The following is a 26259-nucleotide window of genomic DNA, read 5'->3' on the forward strand; positions in this document are numbered from 1 at the left end:
TTGTACATTTTTGCCTGCTGCACACCTAAATAATATCTAAAAACTAAATATTTAGAAAATAATGAAATATGCTTACAGCAGGAAAATTATGGCCATTAATTTTGGTTAATTATGCTTTTCAAGATCTCAGCACTTGAGAAAATGCTCATGCTAAAGGTTTATCCCAGTTGAATACATTAGGAATTATTTTAAATTATGTTTAGTGAAATTATGAATAGCATGGTTCTGTGAAGCCTACACATACTTTACTGTCAAGGAGATGAGTTATTTTAGTAATTCAGCTTGGTGAGAATTAACCGGTTGAATGTCAGTCATTTATAATAATATAATATAATATAATATAATATAATATAATATAATATAATATAATATAATATAATATAGTATAGTATAGTATAGTATAGTATAGTATAGTATAGTATAGTATAGTATAGTATAGTGTATAGTGTATAGTGTATAGTGTATAGTGTATAGTGTATAATAAATATGTGTGTGTGTTTAATCACTTGGAAAAATGGAATCAAAATCCCAGTATGGGAGTAAACACATTACAAGGCTATGGGTAAGTGATGTCCTCCTTTAAAAATCATCTGTATGCAAAATTGAAATTGATATTGGCTTATAATAAGTAGTACACTGGTTATTTACCATAATAAATTATTATCTCACCTTTTACTAAGGTAAGATATTTAGTTACTTGCTTCAGTCACTGGTTGGATGTACCTTTCTATTTACATAGTTGAATCATGTATACAGTTCCCATTACCTTATGATTTATAATGCCCATGTGAGCTTTTTGAACTGATTAATTTATATAGATATAGATACATATTGTAGAAACTATGGCTCAGTTTCTATGTGATATTGATTTGTGGTTTAATTCTGCAGGCAGCTTTTTTTCCCCACTTATAGATTGCAACTATGAAATAGAAGAAGGGCAATCTAGGGCTGTGGGAAGAGAAAATACGTTCTTCCTGGGCTCTACTTCCAGTTAATTCTGATGACCAGTATGTTAGCCTTTGGAAAGACCCATTCATTGATAGCAGTAGGAGCTTTTCTGTGAGAAAGAAGGCGTTTATTATTAGACTAAGATACTATTCTAACAATATGGTAATGATTAATCCCTTCTCATATGCTGGGATATGTGTCACATTAAACCACTATTTATTAAGGCTACATATAATTGTTCTATGCATCCAACCATAATATCACCAATTACTGTGAAGTGATCTGTACTGTAGGTAGTACATTTTTGGTTCATATAAGGATTTATATGAGCAATTTTGATCATATTCCTTAATATATCAGAAAGAATATATATATTTTCAGGTGAAGTGTAACTTGTCCATTTTATTTTAATAGCAGCCCTCTTGTTAGACTGCTCCAAGTTGATTTTTTTGTTTTTTAAGATAACCCTTAGATTACAGAAGAAAGTTCTTCCTTCTCTATTTGCCTTCCACCTGCAATAGTACAGTAGCCAGGCTCAGTGAGTGGCAATAAAAGAAAGGATGGAGAGAACCGAAAACAACATATTAAATGTGGAATGCCTATAAAGAAGCAACCAGTAAGAAAGGAATAAAGGAAAGAGAAGAAAATGAAAAGAGAAATAAAGGGAGGGAAAAGATGAAAGGATAAAAGAGATAGAGGGAAAATATGGAAATGAAGCAGCAAGCAAATTCCAAAAGCTATAGCAATGATTACAGAATGGGTCCCAAGTAGAAAAATCCCTCATTTGTTTGAACCCCCAACCCCCTGGCTCAACATGAGCCTGACATATATAACAGTACCAATTGAAGTGAATATTTGTAGCTCAGGGTTGAACTGTGGAGTCCTTGGTGCTCTCTGAGCCTTGTTGTTTTCTTGCAGATGTGGTTGCACTGAAGATGTTGCCTAGTCTGGCAATGAAACGTCTGCAAGAAAACAACACGGCTCAGAGAGCACCAAGGACTCCATATATAACAGTTTACAGTGCAAAGTTTCTTGCCAATTCTGTGCTGAATTGGATATATTTTGTGTGAAAGATCTCTCCCAATTTGTCTGACATAGCACCATCATCCTGAATGTTTATCGTTTGGGAGATTTTATTTTATTTTTTTAATTAAATAGTCATCCTAAACCAGAATGGGCTTGTTAGCAATAAAAACACATGATGCTGATCACTTGCAGATGTGTTGCAGACTGGGACACAGTGAACGAGACATTACCACTTTGTTTCTCTGGCATAGCGTATTGCTTTCACAAATGTGAGAAATGTTTTGATAAGCTGAAATACTTACACTACAATAGATAGTCAGTGAGGACAATCTGAAAAATATCCTATAGGTACCACTGTAGAATTAAAATTGGAGGAGGGAAAGGCCTTTATCCACGCAGAGGGATATGAAGAGAGCTAGAATTGAGGCTCGATCGGGTATCACACCTAAGTATGTTTGTGCAAACTATTTCAGTATCCAACTTGTCTAGGTTTTAAATAATTTGCTATAAACAATAATGTTTTTCAGGTGTTATTCCTCTGTATAGGGTATAGTTACTCAAGTATGATAGGGCATTGCATCTCCTTCATGTGAATGGAGTAGTCTCAAATGGTTTATACTTCGTTTTAATGTCAGTGGAAATGTCCATCTAACGAGAAATAAGTAGAAGTCTTCTGTAGATGTTAATGTTCAAGGTGTGGAACAGTCACACTGAAACAGTGTTAAAATAAAGCATATAATATTCTGAATAGATACTCATCCCGGTGGTCTGTTCTTTCTTCAGATTGAGAAAGTACTTGTATAGGAAAATCTAGGACAATCTTCCTAATCTGGATTTCTCCATATTGGAATTAAAGGGATATGTAGCCTACAATATATGGAGGAATCTGTTGTTGTTTATTCGTTTAGTCGCTTCCGACTCTTCGTGACCTCATGGACCAGCCCACGCCAGAGCTTCCTGTCGGTCGTCAACACCCCCAGCTCCCACAGGGACAAGTCCGTCACCTCTAGAATATCATCCATCCATCTTGCCCTTGGTCGGCCCCTCTTCCTTTTGCCTTCCACTCTCCCTAGCATCAGCATCTTCTCCAGGGTGTCCTGTCTTCTCATTATGTGGCCAAAATATTTCAGTTTTGCCTTTAATATCATTCCCTCAAGTGAGCAGTCTGGCTTTATTTCCTGGAGTACGGACTGGTTTGATCTTCTTGCAGTCCAAGGCACTCCCAGAATTTTCCTCCAACACCACAGTTCAAAAGCATCCATCTTCCTTCTCTCAGCCTTCCTTATGGTCCAGCTCTCACAGCCATATGTAACTACGGGGAACACCATTGCTTTAACTATGCGGGCCTTTGTTGTCAGTGTGATGTCTCCGCTCTTAACTATTTTATCGAGATTTGTCATTGCTCTTCTCCCAAGGATTAAACGTCTTCTGATTTCCTGACTGCAGTCAGCATCTGCAGTAATCTTCGCACCTAGGAATACAAAGTCTTTCACTGCTTCTACATTTTCTCCCTCTATTTGCCAGTTATCAATCAAGCTGGTTGCCATCATCTTGGTTTTGTTGAGGTTTAGCTGCAAGCCAGCTTTTGCACTTTCTTCTTTCACCTTCATCATAAGGCTCCTCAGTTCCTCTTTGCTTTCAGCCATCAAAGTGGTATCATCTGCATATCTGAGATTGTTAATGTTTCTTCCAGCGATTTTAACTCCAGCCTTGGATTCCTCAAGGCCAGCTTGTCGCATGATGTGTTCTGCATACAAGTTGAATAGGTAGGGTGAGAGTATACAGCCCTGCCGTACTCCTTTCCCAATCTTAAACCAGTCCATTGTTCCGTGGTCTGTTCTTACTGTTGCTACTTGGTTGTTATACAGATTCTTCAGGAGGCATACAAGATGACTTGGTATCCCCATACCACTAAGAACTTGCCACAATTTGTTGTGGTCCACACAGTCAAAGGCTTTAGAATAGTCAATAAAACAGAAATAGATGTTTTTCTGAAACTCCCTGGCTTTTTCCATTATCCAGCGGATATTGGCAATTTGGTCTCTAGTTCCTCTGCCTTTTCTAAACCCAGCTTGTACATCTGGCAATTCTCGGTCCATGAATTGCTGAAGTCTACCTTGCAGGATCTTGAGCATTACCTTATTGGTATGTGAAATGAGTGCCACTGTTCGATAGTTTGAACATTCTTTAGTGTTTCCCTTTTTTGGTATGGGGATATAAGTTGATTTTTTCCAGTCTGATGGCCATTCTTGTGTTTTCCAAATTTGCTGGCATATAGCATGCATTACCTTGACAGCATCATCTTGCAAGATTTTGAACAGTTCAGCTGGGATGCCGTCATCTCCTGCTGCCTTGTTATTAGCAATGCTTCTTAAGGCCCACTCAACCTCACTCTTCAGGATGTCTGGCTCTAGCTCCCTGACCACACCGTCAAAGCTATCCCCGATATTGTTATCTTTCCTATACAGGTCTTCCGTATATTCTTGCCACCTTTTCTTGATCTCTTCTTCTTCTGTTAGGTCCTTGCCATCTTTGTTTTTGATCATACCCATTTTTGCCTGGAATTTACCTCCAATGTTTCTAATTTTCTGGAAGAGGTCTCTTGTCCTTCCTATTCTATTGTCTTCTTCCACTTCCGCGCATTGCTTGTTTAAAAATAATTCCTTATCTCTTCTGGCTAACCTCTGGAATTTTGCATTTAATTGGGCATATCTCCCCCTGTCACTGTTGCCTTTTGCTTTCCTTCTTTCTTGGGCTACTTCTAGTGTCTCAGCAGACAGCCATTTTGCCTTCTTGGTTTTCTCTTTCTTTGGGATGTATTTTGTTGCCGCCTCCTGTACAATGCTGCGAACCTCTGTCCATAGTTCTTCCGGGACCCTATCTACTAAGTCCAGTCCCTTAAATCGATTCTTCACCTCCACTGCACATTCCTTAGGAATATTAGTGAGCTTATATCTAGCTGATCTGTGGGTCTTCCCTAATCTCTTTAGTCTGATCCTAAATTGTGCAAGAAGAAGTTCATGATCTGAACTACAGTCAGCTCCAGGTCTTGTTTTTACCGACTGTATAGTTGTCCGCCACCTTTGGCTGCAAAGGATGTAGTCAATCTGATTTCGGTGTTGTCCATCTGGTGAAGTCCATGTATAAAGCCATCTCTTAGGTTGTTGGAAGAGGGTGTTTGTTATGCAGAGTGAATTGTCTTGGCAAAATTCTATCAGCCTATGTCCTGCTTCGTTTTGTTCTCCCAGGCCATACTTACCTGTAATTCCAGGTGTCATTTGACTGCCCACCTTAGCATTCCAGTCTCCTGTGATGAAAATAACATCTCTTTTAGGCGTGTTGTCCAGTAGGTGCTGCAGATCCTCATAGAACTGCTCTACTTCAGCTTCTTCAGCATTTGTGGTTGGGGCGTATATTTGGATCACTGTGATGTTAGATGGCTTGCCCTGAATTCGAATTGAGATCATTCTGTCGTTTTTTTGGATTGTATCCAAGCACTGCTTTAGCCACTTTACTATTAATTATGAAGGCTACTCCGTTTCTTCTGTGTCCTCTTGTCCACAGTAGTAGATCTGGTGGTCATTTGATGTGCAGTGGCCCATTCCAGTCCATTTCAGTTCACTGATGCCCAAAATGTCTATCTTTAATCTTGACATCTCAGCAATAACCACATCCAATTTGCCCTGGCTCATAGATCTTACATTCCAGGTTCCAATGGTGTGTTGATCCTTAGAACATTGGATTCGCTGTTCACCACCAGCACTGTCGGCCGCTAGCTGTCCTTTCGGCTTTGAGCTAGCTGCGTCGTCACGTCTGGGGCTAGTTGAACTCATCCTCTGTTCCTCCCCAGTAGCATTTTGACCATCTTCCGACCTGGGGGTCTCATCTTCCGATGGTATACCGACATATCTCTGGTTGTACTGATCCATTTAGTTTTCATGGCAAGAATACTGGGGTGGGTTGCCATTACCTTCCCCAGGGATCGCATTTAGTCTGACCTCTCTGTCATGACCTTCCTGTCTTGGGTGGCCCTTCACAGTTTAGCTCATGGCATCATTGAGGTGCTCAAGCTCCAGCACCACGACAAGGTAACGATCCTTTGCTGAAGGGAGGAATCTAGTTTGGGGAAAATTGCTGTGGAACTTTCAGTCTAAGATATGATGGAAAATGTTACATATTCTTTCATGGAATACAAGGCTTAAAGTTCCTTAGCTCATACCAACCTTTTCTGGGAAGACCTAGAAAGTGCCAGCTAAATGTCACCCCCCCTTCACCCCAAATTTGGCAGTGGTACAAAGGATAAACATTAGTATTTAGTGATTTTTTTAAAAATCCTAAAATTTTGCTTACAGATAAACGTATCTGAAGACTTCACAAAGTTAGAACATTGTTATTGTTGGGTTATTTTTTAGAATTGTGATCCTGAATTTTATCTATTTATTCAATAAAGATATATGAGGAACTCTGAAATTATATGATGTTTTAGGGACATATTACCTGGTAAATTAATCCATAACATATAGCACCCTCTTTAGTTTTCTACTAGATTGTAAGCACATGGTGGGTAATGAGGATTATTGCCCATGGAGAGGTGAGGTTTAATCCTTTTCCTATGATTTATGTTGAATAATTTAAACTATAATAAAGGAATTTTGTCAGATACTTGTCAACCTATAATTTTTCAGTAAGAGATCAGAAAGCAGAAAATTAGTAACTGGGTAGGTGCTCTTATATTTCAAAGATACATAACATTTATGAATGATAATAGATCTGTTTACATGAAGTTCTGTGGTGACTCTCGGCCTTCTTACCTTCCAATTGCTTTGTAAAAGCTTATTAAGACATTTTATCTTTTAGGTTGGTACAGAGGTTATACTTTAAGGAAAAAATCAAAAAAAGTAAGTATTTTGTTTCTGTATTAATGATGTCACTTTTTTAAAAGCTTCAGCATTAGTAACCTCCTAAGTGATTTCATTATAATACGAGTTGGGCAGTAAAGAAATATGACAAATAAATAAATAAATTATAGTTTGAAACTTCTTAGATAAAGCAGAAATGTTGATGAAATAAAAGTTTTAATTGGCTGATGCTGTTGATTATAACACTACTTTTTTCAAACAAATAACAATATGGATTTGTTGAATTTACTTCTTGAAAAGAAGTAGGTAGATTCATTTTATTTTATATCTCTCCTTACAAAAAGTTTGTAAGGAGCCTTCATTTGTACTTACGTTTTTGCTTTAAAAATTCTGGATTCCAATATAAATGAACATGTTTAATTGAAATTGCATCCTTCCTAAATAGGATAATTATTAAAATGCATTAGAAGTTGACAACTTACCCATAGTTTATAAGGAGAAGGAAGCAGAGTATATGGAACTAAGGTTTGTCAATGTGATATAAACTATTGTTCAGTGTTACAGTGCATCAATTCATCGGTAGGTAGCCTAAAATGGAAATAAAATTCCAAACTCTTTCCCTACATGCATTGGAGGAGGAAAGTTGATGGAGTAGAATGCAAGGCTTGTTTGGCCTCATTGTTCAGGATTACCACAAATTCTTCGGAGCAGAAATGTTAATAGCTCCTGATCATGTAAACTGATTGTCATTAGTGAAACATTCTTCAGAATCATGAGCAAAGTATCAGTAAGGTTGGGTTTTTTTTTAAGTTAATGAATGCTTTTCGTAGATAATCCAAAATTTAGGAAGATAGTATAATAAGATAAACCTAGACAAACACTTATAATAGAATGATCCAATTTGAGGTTCTCCAGGTATTTCAGATTATATTTATTCTTACCTCTGCCAATTGGTCTGGTGGTAATTGTAATTTAAAATCAATCACTGGAAAATAAATTGTGATTATAAAGTATATTGGACATATGGTAAACAAATAGCAATAAATTTATTTTTCCTGTTTAAAAGGGCATCTTTCCTGCTTCCTATATACAACTTAAAGAAGCAATAGTCGAAGGAAAAGGGTGAGTTTTGGAGCTTTAAAAAAAACAGGTGGAAATATCAGTTATATGATGGGTTTTTTGTATATATTAAAATAGATATGAGTGTGCAGAAAAAATGAAGCCTGAAATTTATTTTCTAATTTTGAATAACATGATGACCAAAAGACAGGAGAAATAATGAGAGACATCAACAGTCTGACTTATTTATTTATTTTATTTTTATTTATTTTATCAAATTTTTAACACCGCCTATCTCCCCCCACAAGGAGGGACTTGCATTTTCCCCCCCTAGGATTAGTGTTTTTAAAATAATTACCTGAGTAAAAGCATCAGTGTGAAAGTTTAGTTCCCCTAGTTGATATTCTCTAAAATCCTATGTACAACAAATGTTGATGTTTATGAGACTGCTTTTTAGTTTGTATATTTATATGGGAAGTATTGAGGATAACAGAAACAGGTTTTCCAAGCAGCATGGCTTCTTCCAATTAAGATTAATATCTGCTTAAACTTGTGTTGGTTTACACCATCCCTACACAACTTGTAGTGGGGAAAGGGCCACATTGATAAATTAAAAGTAATTGTGGGCTGCAAAGGAACATGTGGTGCACCAATCATTGGCTAGTGGAACAGCAGCAGGGCTGGAGCGGGTGGCATTAGTGAAGCCTGGAGGCTTTGGAGATGCCTTGGCAGCATGTCTTTTGAGGGGGTGGAGCCTTTGTGGCCGCAGCCATGTTTGGTGGTAGTGAATTTACTGAGTTTTTTTAAAAATGCTGGCAGCTGTGCAAGGCTGCTTGTGGCCCATGGGCCCTAAGTGGTTCAGGCCTGGTTTAGACAGTGTAATAGGGAAGAATTGTAAAGAACCATTGTGACAGGATTTCACTAAAATAAAAGGAGTAAAGAAGTACCTGAGAGCTTTACAAAGTGGCAGTATGGCTCTATATGAGAAAAGAGAAAAATAATAGTTGCCTGTGCAAAAGAAGGACATAGTAAGGGATTTTTTGCTGATAAATTGTAGGTATGCAGTACTGACTTTACAGGAAGTCTGGTTACAAGTCAGGATACTGGGTTATGTGACCAAAAGGACCAATTGACATATTCTTTCACATGTGATTTGGTGAATTTGATTGATATAAGAAGGCACAGTATGCTCTTATCCAGTATTCCTTAAAGATGTATGTAGGTAGTCCTTGGGTTATGATGGCAATTGGGACCAGAATTTCCATCGCTAAGTGATGCAGTTGTAAAGTGTGATATCATGTGACTGCATTGCTTTGCAATGGCAATCCTGGCAGTCCTGATCGCCATCATAATGCCAGGACCTTACGTGACCATGATGTGGGAAGAGGTGGGAGTCCCAGGCAAGTAGGCTGGCAGGTGGGAGCTACAGATTGGCAGTTGCCACCGGGAGGCCCAATGGAGTGTGGGCGGGTGGTGAAAAAGCAGTAGGCACGGGAGTGACTTGTGACCTCCTGCCAGCTTCCCCTTTGACTTGGCTTGCAGGAAGCCGGCAGGGAAGATCACAAGTGGTGATCACATGACCGTGGGACTCTGCAACCATTGTAGTAGCGAGCCAGTTGCCAAGCACCCAAATTGCGATCACTTGACCATGGGGACACTGCAATGGCTGGAACTCTGAGGACTGGTTTTAAGTCCCTCTCATTCAGTGCTGTCTGAAATTTGAACGGTCACTGAATGAGTGGTCGTAACCGCAGGACTACCTGTAAAGGTCTTATATAGAAGGACTGCTTTGACTTCAAGGAGAGATTTGCTTTGGGAGGTTCTGTTAGAGGCACCGTCCAATACTGATTTATTCAGGGGGGAAAAAAACACATTGGGCTTTCTCAATCCTATCCATTCAACTCCTGGCCTTTTTTCCTCTTTTCTTCTGATAGAACAAAGGCAATGGGAATGTCCTGACCCAGGTCTGACACACAAACACAGACATGCACAAAGGAGTACAGTTCAAAAGCTTTACTTGGTTTGAGTAATTACAGCAGCATTGGGCAGGGCGTGTATGCAGACACACACACAATTTCAGACAGTCCCAAATCCCTAGAAATCTTACAAGCAAGATCCCAGTAAGCAAAAGTTCCAAGCAGCTGGCAGAAGTGTTGTCAGGGTGCAGTCCAGAGGTCGCAGAGTCTTCGCAGAGTTTCCATAGGCAAGAGTTCAGGGCACAACAGGCAGAGGCTCCAGTAAACAAAGCGGCTGGTCCCAATGAAGGATTGCTTGCTAGTGGTGGCTTTAAAATAGAGTCCCACCAGGTGCAAGCAACCACCACTGAGAACCCCCTTGCCTTGCAAGTTGCTGTGCAGACCTCCTCTGCTTTGCCCTTCACTACGTGCTGTAGGACTGGGAGGAGGTTCTGGATTAGACCTTTCATCTGCTGCTGCTTCCAGCTGCTCCACAGGCTCTGCAGCCAAATCAGCCCCAGGTGTCTCCCTGCTGCTTTCTGAGGCAGGCTGCTGTTCCACAGGGTCCTCTGAAGTAACCTCAGACTCTGGCCATGTCAGAGCTGGCCATGATATAGAACACCTAATCCTCAATAGCAGGGTTCCTCAATCTTGGCAACTCTAAGCTGTGCGGACTTCAACTCCCAGAATTCCACAGCCAGGGAATTGAAGTCCGCACAGCTTAGAGTTGCCAAGGTTGAGGAACTCTGCTCAATAGCAAAGATCACTTATAAAACTGTGTGTTTCCCATACATTATTTTTCTGTATTGAAGAATAGTTCTGTTTTCATGTTCAGATAGTATTTTATGTTTTTTGTTAAATTGATGTATTTAATTTTTATAGTTAATAAATGATATTTGGTAAGGATTTATAGTGGTCAGTTAACAGTGTGTATATATGTAAAAGTTAGAAAGCTGATTTGATAAAAGAGAGTCTGATTTATTTTTATACCCTTTTAAATATGTAAATTATGAAAATGCAAATCATTTGATTACTGTATAATGACACCTTTTCTGACTGATTGCAAAACTTCTTCAATTAATGTTGTATTTCTCATATATGTGTAATTTAGTAATTATACAAAGCTGCAGTGATGCATTTTTAAAGGGCAGATTTGCAGAGGTAAAGTGATAGAATCTTGCCAAATAAGTTTCTTTATGTTTAAACCACAAAGGATTTTGTTCAGCAGTTGGCACCCGAGCAAAACCCTTTACAATGCTAATACGTTTAGCAGGAATATGCAAAATGTTCTAAGCTCAAAGCATTTTGAGATTGAAATGCCTGGAGTAGGTATTGAGTTCAAAACATTGGTATTCAAAGAATTTTCTCCTTACCTTGAAGTAAAACACACTGCTTTGAGTCTGGGACAAAACTGGGCCATTTTTAACTCATACTGAGTATTCTAAGGGTTTCATATTCTGTTTTGTTCATGTTTTTAAAGTTGTGATTGGCTTGGTTTTCAATTTCTAACCCTATTATAATATATAATAATATTAGGTAATATCTCTTATTACAGTTTTAAAATTTAGAAATGTATTTTTTGCAAGCCATGTTTATGAATTAATTAAAAAAGAATAGGATAATCTGGAATACTATAAATGATAGTATTTTTAATACATTGATGCCGTGAAAGTTAGTACATTCTCTGAAGTTTTCTGTTTCTCTCCCATATTACTTTCTTGGTATTCCCAAATTCTTAGACAACATGAAACTGTTATACCTAGTGAACTACCACTCATTCAGGAGGTCACCACTACACTACGGGAATGGTCTACAATATGGCGACAGCTTTATATTGTAAGTATTGTAGATGTCTTCAGAGTGCTTCTTTGTAGGGTAACCAAGGAGCTTAACCCATAAACCAGCCAAGCTAAATAAACCAATTAAATACATCTCAGTGATTTGAAATAATTGCTGAGGAACAGGAATATGCTTTGCATATTAACTTTCCCAGGTAGAAACTCTTCTATTTCCTATTAAAAAGACAATCTGTACTGCAGGCCTGTGAATCACAACTACCCAAGACGTGCTACTGTCCTAGGTAGTTGTATTGTACTAGGTACAAAGATCTGTGGATTGTCTCTAGATAAGGTAGTTTAATTTGTTCATAGAATGTAAGTACTGGACAGAGTAGGAGAAGCCACCACCTCCTGGGCCAGCCTATTCCATTATTGCTCTTGCCATTAAGAAATTTTTCTTGAGGTCCAGTTGAAATCTACTTCCTTGGAATTTAAATCCATTGTTTCATCTTCTAGAATGACTGTGAACAATTTAGCCTTGCCTTCTACATGACAGACTTTCAAATACTTGAATATAGCTATCATATCTCACCATAGTCTTCTTTTCCATGCTAAGTATATCCAAAGCTTCCAATCATTCCTCATTTTTTTTCTGCCACGCTCTTTATTACTTTGGCTGGTCTCTTCTGGACATGCTTATATTTATCAGCATCCTTCCTAAAATGCAGTGTCTAGAACAGGACACAATATTCTAAGTGCACTCTGATCAATACAGAATATAGAGAAATAGAGAGGAAATTATAGTAGATTAAAAAGACCTGATGTTAGTTTGTGAATTTAATTCTATTATTTGTGCTAGTGTCAAAAACACCCAGAGAATAAAGGCATCCAGATATAGCCAAGGCAGTCTTCATTTATGGATTTCCTTCTATATCACACCTTGTATGTGTAATTTTAATGCTGGATCTTGCATCAAAAGATGAGGTTTTATCAAATATTCTTTTCCCTTTCCAGTTTAGCTGAAGGGAATGAATCAGTTAGCTTGCTTTCTTCTTTAATTCCTACTGCTTAGTTTTATGCTGTGATGCATATCATCTATATATGACTTGGAAAGCATTCCAGTATTAATAATTAATCATAACCTAGATTTGCTTAGACTGATAGTCAACCAATATTAGGCCTTACATCAGACAGCCCAACTAATTGTAACAGAATTCCAACTGTCAGTGAGAGTTTGTTCTGTCTGATTCTATTGTGAGGGATGGATGTCCTCTGTAAGATCTGGTCCCTCTGGACCAAATAATACACCACTGTCAGATAATTATATTTTATATGCTATTTAAATCCATAATGATGATTATCATTTTGATGCAGTTAATTCTGCACCTTTATGTGCATGTAAATTTGCTAGTCCATCTGTGGATCTTTTGATCATAGCTAAGATAATATTTCTGTCATTTCTAATTTCACTAAGAATATTGCAAGCTCGTATGTCAAATAACTTGTTAAGATGTCATGCCTTGCAGAAGAAAAACATGTTAAAAGTTTAATAAAAATAAATGAGGAATGTAGGATAAAAATATAACAGCTGTATTTTAAAACTAGCCCACTTAAAATGCCTTCTCATGATAAAATGCAGTACTTGAACTAAATCTTTCTTCTGAAGACACAATTCAAAATGTTCTTTTACAGGTTTCTAGCAAATGAATACAGTTTTAATTTTTACTGGACGATTGATTCTTGGATCACAGATGAGTTACTTATGGTTGATTTAATGTATAATATTTCCCCATCTGGCCTTCTCCAAGAAATAAAAATGGTTTGGGATGAGAGGTGATGACCTACAAAGTGAAATAATAAACTTCATAGCTGAAGTTATATAAACCTGATTCCACACTCACCTTTTACTTCTGATCTATATTGGTTTGGTGGTATATTCCTGCATAAGGAAAGGCAGTACAATCAACAAGAGAACTAACCTGTTTTCTTCTCATATAGCAAGACAACAGAGAAATGTTTCGTAGTGTAAGACATATGATATATGATCTTATTGAATGGCGATCACAAATATTGTCTGGAACACTACCCCAAGATGAACTCAAAGAGCTGAAGAAGAAAGTCACAGCAAAGATTGATTATGGAAACAGGTTTGTGATGACTACTTGAAACATGCTCGTATTTCCTTGTTTGTTTGTTTATTTTTGCTTTGATGATTTTTCATGCTACTGTTTATGTATCATATATTACATGTACATTAAAAACATACTGTAACATAAACATTATTTGCAGCATCAAAGTAGCCTTTCTGTCTTGATTGCTAGAGAAAATGTATCAAGATTTTCAATTTTCCAAATATGTAGGTTTTTTCCTAGCAGAACTCAGCAAAAGTATATGTAAAGAATTTTATTTATTACTTGTTTATCCAAAATTGCAGTCAGTTCAAAACTACAGCTATGCAATGATTTTGGAACTAAATAATATGTGCTAAGATAATATGTACGTAACCAATTAATTAGTTCAGATTCCCAGCTGCAGTAATAAACTATGACTAGCATTTAGATAAGATAGCTCTAAATAGATTTCTAAATGCTTGAAGAGTAATTAAAATCTATTAACTTTAACTGATCAATTAGCAAAAAAGATGTTAACCACTTTTAGCACAACCCATATCAAGTTAAAGGACCATAATAAAAATACTACAATAAACGTAATCACCTGCTTGGCAATCAGTCATTCCAACATCTATAAATAATTTCCAGGCTTAAATGGCAAATCTAGCCATGCTAAACAATTAAAATGAGAATTTCTCAATATGTACAATTTACCTGATTGTAATCTAAGCAATTTCTTCTTTGACATATCTCATTGTACATGAAGTAAATTTCAACTATTTTACAAACCCACAGGTAGGTAGGTAGGTAGGTAGGTAGGTAGGTAGGTAGGTAGATAGATAGATAGATAGATAGATAGATAGATAGATATGCAGAGATAATTCATTGCACAGTATGATTTATGCTTTCCTTCTCACTGTTTAGGAGAAAAGTAAGTAGTTTCATATTAGCCAAAGTTGGAAACTTTGGAATGTAGCAGTGGTTTTCAGAATGTGTTGATCCTGTGGAAGTTTCTTTGGGATTTCTAATGAAATGATAATTATCATTAAACATGTTTTCTTCAAAAACAGCCCCTTTCCTTCCTTTAACCCTAGATTTTCCATAGTTGTACTCAGATGAATGAGATTTTGAGACACATTAGAGATGACTGTTTGAATTTATCCAAGGCAACATTAAGATTCAGTAGGCCTGGTCAATACCTCACATGAACTACATTTTTTTAAATGCTTTAGAATTCTTTGACTGTGCTTTTTGGGAGGTTTGGATAATGTTTACTGTAAGGGGGAAATATAATGGAGAAAGGCTTACCTCAAGGCAAACAAATTGAATGAGAATTTAAATATTGTAAACATTTTGTTTTATAATGAGCACATGAAAGTTGGTGGAGAGTAGCAGAAATTGTATTGATTGATTGATTGATTGATTGATTGTATTTCTTCACTGCCCATCTTGTGTTGCAACAACTCTGGGTGGTTTACAAATGAATAAAAGAATAAAAAATAAAGGATTCATTATAAAATATACATAAATATAAGAATATAAATATAAAATATAAAATACAGAGTATAAAATCCAAGATGGTCTTAGTAAAAGTTTTGTTTCGTTTTGTGTTTTTGTTTGCTTATTTATTTGGCTTTCTGGAAGATCAGTTACTGAAATATTTGTTGCATTTTTGTCTTCCATCCCAGAAATGGGATTCTCTCTCAACTCTAATAATGCCAAATTATCTTAATCTCTTTCCATCTTTTTATTTATATCTTCTGTCTTACTTTTCAAAATTTCCACTTTGTCATTAATTTGTTTTACATCTCCAGCCACTTGTTTTACAGTGTTTTCTGTTGTCTTAACTTCTTCTTTCATCTCCACAAATCTTTCATCCATTCTCTCTCCAAAGGCTATCAATTTAATATTAAATGACTTTTTGCGTAATTCCTCAAACATTTCCTGAAGCAATTCTGGTGTAGAATTGCTCCCTCTTTCTGCAGGTTGCTCTAACAATCCTCTCCTCCCTTCTCCTGTTTTTGCCGCTTTTCTGGTTAGTTGCCATTCTAATATTGTAATCCAAAAGTGAAAGTGTCTCAATTACAAGAGGAAAAGTGAAAGGCAGTCTCCCCCCCCCCCCCACACACTTTTTTCCTCTTTTGTCTTCTTCTGCTCTTAATACTTCTGTCTCAAATGGCACTCTGTAGTTACAGTCACCATCACAATCTGGCTCATATTACCTTTATCTTTATTTTGTGAAATCCACCAATTGTCTACACTCTTTAATGCAAAACAAAAAACATTCCCATGAAGGTCCAGTTCGTTTGTCTATTTTAATTCCAATTTGTTCATAGACACTTTTACAAAATTTAATCTTTCAGAATTACTGTCACCTTTATCCATTTTAAACTTATTTAAACTTATATAATTCCTAACCCCTCCAACAGCCCATTTGTTCTGCTCTAAGTTGCGTTTTGGGGGAGGCTATGTTTGTGATACAGGGTTATAAGATAATATAGCCATATATTTAAAAGAGGTTTAAAAGGCAGAGTACACCAGATAATCTGCATGGATCTATCTAAAAAAGGTACAAAGAAATATAATGTATTGTTTTATTTTGTCTGGCTTAAGAGTATTAAAAAAGACCTTTGATCGCCCGTCTTCCTACTCCAAATTGAATATTTTTGTTTACAACTATGTAGATTGGAGGCAGAGGGACTTGATTGCAGAGTTTTTGAGCAAATACTATGTTAACCATGGTGTTGCATTGGGTGTTTTCCTTTCCATACAGAATTCTGGATTTGGATCTAGTGGTAAGGGATGAAGATGGTAATATATTAGATCCAGACCAAACCAGCACGATCAACCTATTCAGAGCTCATGAAACAGCTTCCAAACAAGTGGAAGAAAGACTGCTGGAAGAAAAAGTGAGATACAAAATAATTTCTCCAACTGATATTATGATAGTGTCAATGGCTGTAAAGTATGAATATGCACGTGCGTGCATGCGTGCACACACGCAAACAAAAGGAGAATGTTTTGTTTTGAACCCACATCAAGCAGTTGTGTTCTGGAGGTTTTGCAAAACTTTTGAGTCAGCCATTGCTTGGCAGAACTGAAAGCTACAAGGGTTTGTTTTCTTCTGGGTTTGAAGAAAATAAAACATTGTTAGGTGAATAGTGCAAGTCACCCCCTCTACTCTCTATGTCACTCCTCTCTGCTCTCTATGTCACCCCTCTGTACTCTCTGCAGTTCCCAGCATGTCATATCCCACTGGCCTGCCCAGCTCCTTCCCCAACCTCTGCTCCTTTTCCTCAGTTGATGTCCTTTCCTCTTCTTCTGTTCCCCTTAAACATTTCTGTACAGAACAAGAGAGTCCCTGATCTTTGTGAGGCATTCTCTCCTTCCCTTCAAACAGTGATGCTCTTACCTTCCCCCACTTTCTCTGTAACTTCCCAGAATTAAACAGCTTCTGGTCTTCCCAGTACCTCAGTCTATCCATGTTCCAGCATGGTATATCCCACTGACCTGTCCCCACCCTCAATGTTCCAAGCTCCCATCCCTTTTTCTCCCTGTCCTGCCTTCTCTCAGCCACTGATAGTCTTGGCATTTTCTCTTCTTGTTCCCATCAACCATTTCTGCCAAGAGCAAAACAGTCCCATCTTGTTTCATGCATGGAACCTAAACACCTGAAATAGGTACAGTTTGGTTAGGTCATAGATAACCTGAAAACAGCTTTCTTTGAACAAGGCAGTTCATGCATTGAATATTTGGTACATCCTTACAATAAAGTCTAAGCATAACGATCAATCAAAAACGTTCTTCGCCATTACATTTTCCAAAATACATTATTTGCTTTATCTGGCTGTAGTATTACACCTTTTTCTAGAGTTTGGGGAATATATTAGGCAGTGCTACAGAACCTGAAATTTGCAATCATAAATGGTAAATTCTGTGCTTGGCCAGGATTTGTGTAGATTTGTAAATATGTCATTAGTCTGTTTAGTGAAGCACATATAAATAGTGAATTGTGCTTTCACTTACTTCAAAGTTAGCCCTGCAAGATCTGCACAATTGCTTTGTAGCCATCTTCTTTCACTTTTTACATTTCCACATCTCTTAGAACTGTTCTACATTTAGCATAGGAGGCATAAATGGAGTGAAGGTGACTAGGGATTAGTTAATTAATTATACAACTGTACCCCAATCCATATATACTTACAAGAGTAGATTTATGTAATTGATTGTATCACTATATTTTTAAAATTTTGTAGTAATTGCAAAATATTGTATAGCACTTTTTTCTTTTTTTTCTCTTGTGTTGTAGTCTCAAAAGCAGAATCTTGACATTAGTAGAGAAGCAAAATTTGCTGCAACACCTTCATTTGCATTATTTGTAAATCTGAAAAATGTTGTTTGCAAAATTGGAGAAGATGCTGAAGTCCTTATGTCTTTGTATGATCCTTTGGAATCTAAGTTTATCAGGTCAGTGCTTTAACAACTGTTGTGCTTGCTTTAAAATCTCACAAATCTCAAAGGTATCAAACAGATTTTGTGTGATATATATTAACATGGAAAAGACAAAGGGAACCACTGCTGTTGGTCATTAGTTACAAATTGTCTGTGGAAATTTCGTAAATCATCCTGTCTCCATTAAAGGTTTCAATGTTAATTACCAGTTTTCTAGTTGGTGGCATTTGTGGGACCTTCTGGTCCTGGTATGCCATTACTTTTTACAAGAAGAAGTCAAATACGTTTTCTTGTGAAGTTCCCAGTTTGTTTAATATACAACATTGAAAATGCAATGTTAAAAGTTTTGGAACTTTTATAATGCATATTTGGTATTCTTTGTCATTGCATCCCCATATAGTTGCTTCATGCAAAAGAATAAATTCCATCAAACAAAATCTTCTGTGCATTCTTTTTTTTGAAAGAGATGGATGTTTTCTCATCCTGGAACAGAATGAGAATGGTAATAGTCAGCATCAGAGAACTGCTTTGAGATCAGACAAGATGAAAGCTATGAAACAAATGATACATTAAAAGTATAAATGATTATTAAAATAGGTATAATGCTTTTAATCTAAAATCTGTGTTTTAAAAAATTCACAGTAGATATATCTCTATGAAAATGAATTTGAGAAGGCTGTTTTGAGTTTATTTTGTTTTAGACATAGCATGCTGCTAACCCCTTTTTGTTGGTGCATTAAGGTAAAAAAAAAATGAGGCTCCTCCTTGCACTCCCAGACCATTTTTATTTCTGTAATGATTAGAAGAAAAAACTTATTTGTCCATATTTCTGTTTTCTATCTTGACCTGAGATATGTGTGTGTGTGTGTGTGTGTGTATGGTTAACTAAAGGAAAAATTTATACATTTTTACTTTATTAATTGTAAACCACCCAGAGTCATTAGGCAACCTGTAATTTGTATAAATAAATAAGTCTGGTTTACATCAAATTATGAGTAGCGTCTCAAAGTATTTGTTTAAATATAATGTTAATATATTTTAATGTAAAACTGCTTTTGCTTTCATAATGAGTAAGACATAGTCAAATGTTATTTTTATTTGCATAGTGAGAATTATCTGGTGAGGTGGTCAAGTTCTGGTCTACCAAAAGACATAGATAAACTACATAATCTTCGAGCAGTCTTTACGGTAAATATCCTTTCTATATTTGTGATACTTACATTATCCGGTCGCTTCAGTATTTTCCACGTTGTATAAGAATACGTACTTTGCATATGAAGAGCCTTACATTAACCTTTTGGTTACTCCAGAATTGGGAATGACTTCTTTAAATATTATGTAACTGGTATCAGTGCAACCAGCTTTCCATTCTGACGTTGTAGCATAAATTAAAAAGAAAGCCAATACTAGAAATTTCGTTGGCCATGATGGCAAACGAAACGTATCTGTTCTTAATAAAGCTAGAGGCTTTGGGAAAACTTGGCATAAGCAATAAAGAGTTAGGTAGACAAATAGTCTGATAGTATAAGAAAGCTTCTATTTCTGCCAGTGTTCTTTCCAACTTCTCCGCAAGACAGACAGAAACTTTATTTCGGTCATTGACCAATAAAAATACATTCTCTAAAACAAAGGAAAATTATCCCCTTATATCAGTAACTGTTGGCAACCATTTGTGGGCTTACACATAATGTAGCAAAACTTTGCTACTTTCAGAGAAATACATTTGTCTTGGTTATTTAACAGGTAATGCAAGTAAAATTTATTATAGTGCCCCAGGAATTTAAATAAAAGGGGGAATTTAAATAAAAGGGGGAACTTCTCTGCATACCTACATCATTGGGCCTGGGTGGAGTTTTGCATGCTTTTTGAGGCAGTCTCTTCCTTCCAGGATTGGGAACATATTTAGAGAACACTATCTTAAGCTGATGTGCCGCATAAGTTTTGTTTACTCTTGGTTAATGCATTTAAAATCTACATGGATTTCCCTGTGGTGTTATTAAAATAACATTTCTCTATCCCCGCTCCAAAATAAACAATTTTGAATCCTTTTCACACTTGGAGGGAAAATAGCCTTTTAATCTAGCAAAATTGTTCAAGATTCTGTATAACAGCTTTTAAGAGGTCCAAGTAAACATATCCCTTAATTGTCATTATGAACATTTGGCCATGTAAAAACGATTTTTAAAAAATGAAATGACATCTGAGAAGGTTAAATAGTAAAGCTTCTGTATGAATTGTAAAATAGAAGTATGAGAGTATTTTGTAAGGAAAAATTCACATTTCTAGGACCTTGGCAGCAGTAAAGACCGGAAGAGAGAGAAGATCAGTTTTGTGTGTCAGATCGTACGAGTTGGCAGAATGGAACTAAGAGAGAACAACACAAGGAAGCTAACTTCTGGGCTACGGCGACCTTTTGGTGTAGCAGGTAATCCATTCTCCTTACAGACATTGTCAAAATGTGTTGTGAATAAAAGCAGCTACTTGGGATTGAACGAATACTGATTTAACTATAATATGTTAAATTTGAAAGTAATGTTCAATCTTTTTGTAGCTCTACTTTTTTTGCATACAGGTAGTCCTCGACTTACTATGGCAATTGGGACTGGAATTTCCATTGCTAAGCAATGTGGTTGTAAAATGTGACTGCATCACTTAGTGACGGCAATCCCTGCAGTCCCCGAATCCCACAGTCGTTAGGCGAGGCAACTTCCTGCTGGCTTCCCACAACCAAAGTCAATGGGAGGCTGGCGGGAAGTTGTAAGTCGCAGGCCTGCAGACAGGTAAGTGGTTGCCGAGTGGGGAAGGGAGCAATGGGGGTGTGGGGGTGCGTGGGAGGATCAGGAAGGGTGCAAGGGGATGTGCTAAAGGTGTCACGCGGGTCAGGGAGGGTGCAAGGGGGTGTGCAATAGATGCTGCATGGGTCAGGGAGGGTGCACACAGGTGTGAAGGGGTGCAAGAGGTGCTGCATGGGCCGGGAGGGTGAGAGGTGTGCGTGAGGGGGTGCATAAGTGACGGGTGTGGCACAAGCACAGAGGGGCTGGGCAGGGCGCGTGGGTAGGGAAGATTTACTTATTTCCCCACCAATTTTCTGGGGAAACCGGCAGGGAATTTTGCAACTGGCGATCACTTGATCGTGGGGTGCTTAGCAACCAGTCATAAGTGCGAATGGGTTGCCGGATCTGAATCACATGACTATGGGGGTGCTGGGGCGGCTGGAACTTGGATGACCGGTTGTAACCACCTTTGTTCAGCTCTATTGTAACTTGGAACAGTCGCTAACCAAATGGTCATAGGTCAAGGACTACCTTTATAAGATATGAAAGTGTTAAACAATTGGCATATACTCTTCGCTGCAGGAGACAATTGAGAGAATATCATTATAGAGCAGCAAGCATAATTGCTGCCTAAAGCATAAAATGCTCACCTTCCACAATGAAGAAAGAAAGGGTAGAGAAATAATGTACTGTAAAACTAGCTTTGAGATTAGCTTATAAAAGGCCAAGCAGTATTTACCAGTAGATAACAACAATATTTTATAAACTCTGGCCTTTTTCACTTGTCAAGAAACTAAAGGCCACTGAGAGGACTTGCTACCCAAGAGGAACATACAGTAAATGGCAACGGAGAGACCAGTTTGGCTCAATTCATTGGCTGCAGAAAAAACAGCTGCAGCGAGGTAGCTTCTGCCCTTCCTCCCAGAAAGAAAACTTTGTTTCTACTGTCCATTTCAAGAGCACATGGACAAGGTGTTTGCCTTTCTCATGAAACACAACCACAATTTTGTTTTCCTGGCTTTTGTTGGTTTCTATCAATTTTAATGCTTTAAGTTTTAAAAATTATTTTAGACAGATATAGATAGATAGGAATGTAGATGTTGATATAGATATATACATTGGTTAATGCCAATGAATACCCAGTATTACCTTCAGAAGATTCCACCTTGTTTTACTGATGCGAATGAAGCAAGGTTATCTTTGAAAAGAGCAGCATATCTTGCTATAAAATAATTCCAAGCAGTCAATCATCATCACTCTTTGCCACTGTATTTTAATCCTTAATTATGCTTGTTTCTTTTTGAATTCAGTGATGGATGTAACTGACATAATTAATGGGAAAGTAGATGATGAAGACAAGCAGCACTTCATTCCATTTCAACCGTAAGTACAAATTAATACAGAAAAATAATCAGGGCCGATATCAGGAATAGTTGGATTATGATTCTTCATCAAAAATAAACTCCCAAGGTTTTGAAAAGGGAAAGAATAACAAACTAAATGGGCAGGACAGTTTTGCAAGAAAAATGGTTTACTTCAGAACTAACATGTGTGGTTAAACAAGCTCTTCTCAAAGAATAAAAGAGCCAGCTCTGAATTCCTTTGTAATGTTTGGCTATCTTTAAAGTTCCTACAGGCAGAACCTACATGCAAACAAAGCTCTCCGTATTCTGCCATGAGTTTGTGAATACATTATATATTTAACTTTGCAATTCAAAATCTTGAATTGTTAATATCATTCTTGGATAGGAATCAGAGATGTAGGTACTGGAATTTGTAAGAGTTTCAAAAGCGTGCAATTCATTTCAGAACAGAAAACTTCTGTTTTTTCAATGAAATGAGATCCACGTGCATAAAATATCTGAACTTGGAAGAAAGCTTGAATACAAGATTTAAAATACAAAGTTAATGGAAAAAGATGCTAACAACATTAATGTGAATTGCTTAGATCCTGTAGTGAAATGTGAGAACACCAATCCTCAGGCTTTAATGGAGTAGAGTCTACACTCTATGACTAGTGGCCAGTGATAGTGATGGAGTAGAAGAATAGTGTCATTTGTTCCATAAGCTTTATGTTGAATGTGTTTGCATTTTTTAGTTATATAAATCATGCAAAATTAGTTACTTGGATGCATCTGTAGTAGCATATGCTATCTAAATTAAAAGAAAAAAAAACATTAAAATAATATTATAAACTGAAACCCTCAATGAAAGGAGAAAGTTGGGCTTCAGATAGATGAAGCAAAACTTCGCTTGCTTGATTAATAGTTTCTTGGTGATATATCCTTAAAGAATCTTGATAGTATTGCTTTGTGTTATATTATCAATTGTGTGTATATATATTTCTAAAAACATGCAGGTTAAAAATGAAGTGAGGTATTTTATGGATCTTGGAAATTTTTGAAATAAAATACTCCATTCATGTTTTGTAGCTTTCTTTTTTTATGTTATGCTTAATTAAAATGTTCTTCAGAAAAAGTTTATATCAGGAACGAATTATGTACAATTTATGGATACATTTTTCCAAAATGAAGGTTTTCCTGTTATTTATTAATTTTGTATTGTGTCTTTGTTGTGTTACTTGGTATTTTTCTTTCCATATGGTGGTTTTTGGATGCCAATGAAAAAATACACATTCAACAGCTGTCATTAAGCACTGGGCAAAATTGCTGGGGGGTGATAGATGACATTTTTCTAAATATTACATTTCATTTGTTACTTCAGTATTTTTATTCTCTCCATCATGTAGCAAAATTGTTTCATGGGTTTTCTTGATTCTCTTCCACCCCACTAAGCTACTTTTATTTGTAGTAGCTTTCTGCCTTTTGTTATTTGTCATTAAGCTTGTAGTCAGTTCATTTCACCCCTGAAGCTGGGCTTGATCATTCCATGGGGTGGTATGTTCTACATTTTGGTGTTGTTATTTTATATGTAACTTTTTCAGGCTTTTCATCTCTATTCTACATGCTTCTATGAATAAATCTGGATTATGTTATTTTCTGGAATCATAAATTCACTTCTCCTTATTAGTTTCCTGATTGATTATCTTTCTATGTCTTCCTTTTTTTTCCTTTGTCTTGTGTTGACTAACAAATACACTTTGTCACCTATGTGATACACACTCTATTGTGTCTTTGTTACTATGACTTCTGGTTTTCTGCCCCTTCCATCTTTGTTACCTTTTGGTGTTGGTCGTCATGTGCATTCTCCAGGCTAGCATTGGATAACACCATTCGACACAAGCAGCTGAACATATCATCCCGTTTTTCACCCAGGGTGGCAGGGGAGAATGATTTTCTTCAGACTGTAATAAACAAAGTGATTGCTGCTAAAGAAGTTAACCACAAGGGTCAAGGTAGGTACTTTCCTTTCCTTATGTTGCTAGCATTAACAATGATTAGGAAAGTAATCAATTTTGTACTGAATATATTGAGTTGCTCTTAGCATGGAAACAGATTCTTGTTTCTGAATTGCCACTCCTTTGCATCATGAAGAATGATGATCATTCTGTTGCTAGAAGCCATGTTTTAAAATAAGCATTTATCATTATCATTACATGTTTCACTGACATGTAATCATTAATCATTTTATTAATTTACTTTTCTCTTTTTATAGTTAAAAAATCTTAATGGGAGGTCATGGTTAGTTGGCTGTATCAAAAATAATAAATCCACCAGGGCCATGTGCATTTAACTTTAAAGTGCTACATGCTTTTTGTTATTCAGATGATTATTTAGTTCTGCTGCCCTGTTAATAGAAGCTGGGCATGGAATATAGGAACCCTTTTCAAGATATTTTAGAAATTGCTGGTTGCTTGTTGAAATTTTTACTTAAAAGTTAATTAAAAGGCCAGAAAACAAAAGGATTCTGTTAATTTTCTTCGTGTATCACTCTCACAATTTATAACTTCTTACGAAATAAATTAAACATGGAATTTTTAAAAAAATAGTGGTGAAATAATCTCAAAAGGTCATACTGTCCACAATTCCCAAAATAAAGCAAGATATAGTGATTAGTAGATGAACACATAGGAAGTCACTCATTTATTAGCCAGTATTCTGACAATGGCTACTGTGTCATAACAACTTTAAAAAGTGACTGCACATTCAAACAGCAAGCAAAATCTGTACCAAAGTGCATTCTACACTCCAATTGTTCCCCCACACTCTGTAAAATTAGATAATTTTAAATTAGATAATTTAAGGCTCTTTTGGGCTGGTTTCTACAAAATTTTAATGTACTGTACAGAAAAGAAAAATAGATGTGCTCCTTACAGAGCAGAGTACAGACTTGAAATCTAAGTTTAATTAGAAACATGGGTAGATATAAAAAGCAATGTGTATACAAAGGCTTCAGAAGCTACATGTGGCTCCTAATCTACATAAGTAATGTAATTAAACAACTATATTATTTTGAAAGGGGACATTACGTCATATTTTTTTCAGCACCACCTTTGTTAGAAATGCTGCTTTTTAGTTTAAAATCTCAGGTTGAATTGTTCATAAATATTGAAAATATTTGTGTACGTATCTTTAAACAGCTATACTTAAATAATTGTCACTGCAGTATTACTGATTTCATTGGCCCCAGATATTCTTATGGTAAGGTTTATTTATTTTACATAGGCTGTGTTCAGTTCATCTGGTTCATTTTTTCCCTACATAATAATTACATTTTTCAAGTATGGCTTTTTTCCCCTCCTTCCTCTATTAATATGGATGGTGGATGGTTCAGAGTTGGCAAACAAGAGGAGGCACTTCTTATAATATGTAGTTGAATTATGGATTTCACTCAAACAAAAGTAGGGTGGCCCCAGTTTAGATACCTTTGAAAAGGAATTTAAATGAGATAAAAATAAAGGTAGGTAGGTATTAGTCATGTTGTCTGAATAATGGGTTTCAATTCAGGAGAACTATATCTCTGATTTAGATAATAAAGAATAGCAGCCAAAATATGGAATGGCATTATTTACTATCTAAAACAGATTTTTCTTTTTGTCTGAATTCTGCTTTTATTCTTACATTTTCCCATCTTATTAACATTTAAAAAACAACAAATGTGTCAGACTGTATATGAAACCCGTAGTTTCTGAAGTAATATTTTGTACTAAATTTTACAGGCCTGTGGGTGACACTGAAACTTCTTGCAGGAGACATACATCAGATACGAAAAGAATTTCCTCACTTAGTTGATAGAACCACAGCTGTGGCACGGAAAATGGGTTTTCCAGAAATTATTATGCCTGGTAAGGTTATACAATCACAAAACTGGAAATGTTGGTATAAAACAGGCATAGA

General features: G+C 36.5%; 1 protein-coding gene across 4 annotated transcripts in view; it reads left to right on the forward strand.

The window, feature by feature from the left end:
- The window catches only part of DOCK1 (dedicator of cytokinesis 1), a 489239-nt gene that overhangs the window by 76847 nt on the left and 386133 nt on the right, over nucleotides 1-26259 (forward strand). For 3 of the 4 annotated variants that reach the window (XM_063307343.1, XM_063307344.1, XM_063307341.1), the window contains exons 3-13: nucleotides 6832-6872; nucleotides 7900-7955; nucleotides 11587-11683; nucleotides 13624-13772; nucleotides 16510-16645; nucleotides 18046-18203; nucleotides 19295-19376; nucleotides 20475-20613; nucleotides 22273-22345; nucleotides 24175-24317; nucleotides 26082-26207. In XM_063307343.1, coding sequence (XP_063163413.1) covers nucleotides 6832-6872; nucleotides 7900-7955; nucleotides 11587-11683; nucleotides 13624-13772; nucleotides 16510-16645; nucleotides 18046-18203; nucleotides 19295-19376; nucleotides 20475-20613; nucleotides 22273-22345; nucleotides 24175-24317; nucleotides 26082-26207 — 1200 coding nt within the window. The remainder of the gene's footprint in view (nucleotides 1-6831; nucleotides 6873-7899; nucleotides 7956-11586; nucleotides 11684-13623; nucleotides 13773-16509; nucleotides 16646-18045; nucleotides 18204-19294; nucleotides 19377-20474; nucleotides 20614-22272; nucleotides 22346-24174; nucleotides 24318-26081; nucleotides 26208-26259) is intronic. The other variant, XM_063307342.1, reaches the window with a different exon arrangement.

The sequence above is a fragment of the Candoia aspera genome, chromosome 6, assembly GCF_035149785.1.
Source record: "Candoia aspera isolate rCanAsp1 chromosome 6, rCanAsp1.hap2, whole genome shotgun sequence".
Lineage (NCBI taxonomy): Eukaryota > Metazoa > Chordata > Lepidosauria > Squamata > Boidae > Candoia > Candoia aspera.